Source organism: Lactuca saligna, chromosome 4, assembly GCF_052625555.1.
Source record: "Lactuca saligna cultivar CGN05327 chromosome 4, ASM5262555v1, whole genome shotgun sequence".
Taxonomy (NCBI): Eukaryota; Viridiplantae; Streptophyta; class Magnoliopsida; order Asterales; family Asteraceae; genus Lactuca; species Lactuca saligna.
In genome coordinates this window covers 51722645-51727466 of record NC_136420.1, presented here as the reverse complement: position 1 = coordinate 51727466, position 4822 = coordinate 51722645, and the positions used below count along the sequence as shown (strand labels likewise).

At 32.4% G+C, this 4822-nt stretch overlaps 1 protein-coding gene across 1 annotated transcript; it reads left to right on the top strand.

Moving 5' to 3' along the window:
• LOC145041828 (COMPLEX 1 LYR-like protein) lies at window positions 1-1475 on the top strand. The gene is made up of 2 exons (XM_078990023.1): window positions 1-149; window positions 974-1475. The coding sequence occupies exon 2, from the start codon at window positions 1001-1003 to the stop codon at window positions 1271-1273; it is 273 nt and encodes a 90-aa protein (XP_078846149.1). The 5' UTR covers window positions 1-149; window positions 974-1000; the 3' UTR covers window positions 1274-1475.
• Window positions 1476-4822: the final 3347 nt, after the last annotated feature.

The following is a 4822-nucleotide window of genomic DNA, read 5'->3' as shown; positions in this document are numbered from 1 at the left end:
CTTCCAAAATTGCCCTAACCTAATCGACGCCCTCTTCTCTCTCAAACTTCCGACACTCCACTCCTCCACATCCGCTCTCCAGTTTCGCATCTCCGGCGCCACCCTCTCACACCTCCGGCGCCATCGTCGCACAGCAGAGGTCGCTTCAGGTATGTACCGTTCTTCAAGTTTTCCTTTTTTCTCTCCCCCAGATACGCTGAAATCGCCAATTTCTCGCTGAAATTGGGTTATTATTTGCTGAAATCGATTATTATCTGATTTTTGCTGAAATTATTTGATCGAATTATGTTCTGATATTAAGGAATCTGTGCTGATTTTGCTGTTTTTTTTCCGAGTCGAATTATGTTCTGATACAAAATTTCTGAAATTATTCTCCACATTTTCATGAAATTATTTGTTGATTTTGCTGAAAAGTTTATGAGGTTTGAATTGGATAATCCCCTGGCTGTATTGAGTATACTATTGAACATATTATAGGTGCAAAAATCTCTTCATTTCTTTGCAAGATAGTTAAATACTTAAATATCATACTTGCAATGATTAGAATTCATTATGTGCATGTTTATGGATTTGAATTGGTTTAATCAGTCAATTTCCGGTTGTTGTGTGTGCGTTTTTTCTTTAGATTAGCAACATTTTTTTCATTCACATGTTCAAGAACAGATCTGAAAACACCACAACAGTTAACAGTAGTAACAACAACAATTACTAAAATAGACCACAATAATATGATCTAATGCTTGATTGAAATGAACAAAAAACTAAGCAACAAAGGTAGCTATTCGAGATGCTACAATCTCTTAAGAGGAACCAAATAGTTATAGTTCTTTTCATACCATGCTTACTAGAGAGCTCTATTACTTATATGGGATCAATAATTATAATATACTATTTTCCAAAATAACCTTCCTCTATTCTATTGACTTTTGAGATGAGGTTTTCTTGGGATTTTGAGTACATTTACTTGTTTTAGACATTTCAACAAACACTTGGTGGGCAAATGTCGAAAGGGCTTATCTGGGCAACTGCAGATGATCTGGCAAGAAACAGGGGAAAGGTTCTTTCTCTGTATAGGCAAATACTCAGAAGCTTAAATTCACCTGATTTGCCATTAAATTTAGCAGCAAGATTGCACAGGAAAGCACAGGCACGTGCCATTTTCATGTTGGCTGCTGAAGAACGATCCATACACAACATTAAAGATCTGTTTGATATAGCTGAATATTCTTTATCTCTCTTGAGAAAAGGAGAAATCCCTAAATATATTCAGTGACAAATTTATAAATCATAATAAAAAAGTATGTAGGAAGGGATAGTATTGTAATTTTAACAAGGCATTTGGTTTCTTCTCTTAACTAAAAACCATCAACTTTAGTAGAAAAGTGATACGAGGCGAGTAATGATTTAAGGGGGGTTTCTTTTTATAAATTTGTCAAGACATTAATTTATATGAAATCTTATCAAACTCCTTGCTACTTTCCTGTCTTTTTTTTTTTTTTTTTTTTTTTTTAAGAAGTTTATTCCAGTGTTGTTTGCAGATTGCCATATTTGAAAAACAAATGATTAAATAGTTGAATTAAAGAACTTTGGGTATCAAGTATCACAAATTCACAATAGGAAATAGAAAGGGCTAATGTCATAAAAACCCTCAAGTTTTCAGGGTTTTATTGGTTTTGCCCAAAGTTGAATTTTATGTCCGTTTTTACCCTAACATTTTCCAAAAAATGTTCGGTTTTACCCTTTTACCGGTGATAATAGGTTACCATTATATTAGCTTCGCAAAAAAAAAAAACCCCTTAAGTTTATAGTTTTTTATGTTTTTACCCTTAAATTTATATTTTTTTTTACACTTTTACCCTTTGTATTTTTTTTCATATTATATGTATTCATGCAGAAAATTTATATTTATATACAAATTTTTTTTAATTAAGTATTGTATTTACATTTTTTTAATGTTATTATATATATATATATATATATATATATATATATATATATATATATATATATATATATATATATATATATATCTGTGTGTGTGTGTGTGGGGGGGGGGGGGGGGGGGGGGGGTTCTTGGATAAACCATTTAAGATGTAAAAAATGCAAATTAATATGTTTTTAGAACTACAAGTGTATATTTTTATGCATTTAAAAATATACATATCAATAAAAAAACTTGTTGAATCATAAACATGTTTATATAAGTATATACATATAATCTTAGAAGTGTAAATATGTATTTTGATATATGTTTTTTTTAAGTATAAATATATTTTTAGAAGTATATACATATTTATATATAATAATGTAAAAATATGTATTTATACTTCTAAAAACTATATCTATAAAACACGTATTCATAATTCTAAAAATATTATTTATCTTTTTAAATGGTATAACCTTGCAAACACAAACAAACATATATATATATATATATATATATATATATATATATATATATATATATATATATATATATATATATATAACATTAAAAAATATAAATACAATATTTAATTAAACATTTTTTCGTATTTAAATATGATTTTTCTACATGAATACGTATATTCTGAAAAAAATACTTAAGGTAAAAGTGTAAATTTTTTTTATAAATTTAAGGGTAAAAACGCAAAAAAGGGTAAACTTAAGGGTTTTTTTGCGAATTTAATATAATGGTAACCTGAAAAACTTGTTATTACCGGTAAAGGGTAAAACCGAACATTTTTTCGAAAATGTTAGGGTAAAAACGGACATAAAATTCAACTTTGGGCAAAACCAACAAAACCCTGTAAATTTGAGGGTTTTTATGACATTAACCCAAATAGAAACCACTAACTAAATGATCATAGTTTTTGATGATATTATATAGATCTTAACACAAACATAAGGCAAGCTAAAAAGTTAAGAATGGGAATGGAAGACGATCACAAATCGAAAGCAAATAGAGAACAATAGTTGGGAGTATGATTTCGTTTAGCATAAGAATGTTTCACACACAACTAGGGTTTAGTTGATATACGTCTCACATATCTAAATCAATAAAGACATACAATGAGGAACATTTACCAACAGATTTTCATTTAAATATTAATACATAAAAATAATTTGAAGTTATTGTACCTTGAACACATATACTAATATGGTAAATGTTCATGTTACATCCTACAATTTATCCTTCATATTATCCCTTTTGGAGACTGTCAAAGGCAACTAACTATATGTACGTTTCCATACTTATAATCCATGTATTCTTTGTAGCTTATACTTCTCCACCTCAAGTAGGATACAATACATCGTAGGGATTTGAACAAATAATATATATGGAATACATCCCATTAAGACATTTTGTGTTTTCAAAATTATACATATGAGAATGTTTGTTTTTGTTCTGTTTTTTTTTTAACTCAGGCTAATGTGAAAATTTGGGTTGATTTATTTCGCACAACCACCACCCTAATGGCGAGATGAATAAAAATTCCTGATCAGATGTTCCATTTCTGCAACAAAGAAGTTGAATAAGTGAATCATCTTTTTATTCGGTGCGAGTTTGCCAGACTGTACACTCTTGGAATTTCAAATGGTTTTGATTGGGAAATAGAAGGTGTTCGAGTGTCATGGAATTCCTTGACTCGTGAAGGATGGCACAACCGTCAAACAAAGGAAGCAATTTGCAGTACTGTCTTTTACTGTATGATCTGGAGCATCTGGAACGCCAGAAATGAGTGGGCCTTCAAGAATATTCGGGTCTCTCCAACAAAGATAGTAGATGCCATTATTGCTAGCTCATACTCATGGTGCACATGTAACGTCCCTTTTTCACAGCAAAAAAAATTTCATTTTATTACGGAAAAACTTCCCAATTATAAATCCATTATTAAGAAAATCGTTTATTCCAAAATACATTTATTGAAAATCAGAGTAATATAAGAAACACAGGATCTTCATTCTGCTGATGAGTGTGTATAGTCTCGCCTTTGCCTTCCCACGATCACCGATAAAACCTAAAAAACATAAACAACTGCGTAAACACAAAGCTTAGTGAGTTCCCCCAAAATACCATATACGATAAACATACAAGCATACATAATGACCCATAATCATTGGATTAGAATGCCCAGGCCCAATCAGTCCTCAGAATGGAATGCTAACATGCAACGGGTCAAATCAGCCATCGGGCTGGAATACTAGGGTTTGCTGGCATACCGCCTCAACACAACCACTATTCCCGAGCCTTTGTGCCTACGACTTACAGCCAACCCGCACCTGGTATCTTGGTCTATAGCACAAATAGGACCTCCTCAACTCACTACCACTATATGTCGACATATAAACAATCAATGATCAAGTAGGCACATAATACATGCAAAAATAAATCATAAAAATCTAGGGATGAGCATATGGACCAGGGAACCGACCGGAACCGGTACCACAATCGGAACCCCATGGAGTTGATCGGGTCGGGACCAGGATGATATTTTTGTGAATTTTTGGAACCAGGAACCAGTAGGAACTAAAACCGGTAGAACTGGCAAAAACCGGTAGAACTGGCAAAAACCTGAACCGTATGTTACTATTTTTCGAGGACCGGTTCCAACATTTAACACTTTTCCAATAAGCTCCTTCTTCTCCAAGATGCACCAAGAACACTCCAAAGAACTCAAAAACACCTTCTTTAGCTCGCAAGGCTCAAACTAGGGTTAGGGTTTCAAGAGAGGACATTGGAGAGGTGGAGGTCGAGAATGATAAGGGTTTTGGGGAGTTAAGGAGCTTAAATAGTGCTCAAAACCCCGAAATTAGGGTTTGGGTTCTGATCGCGTATGCC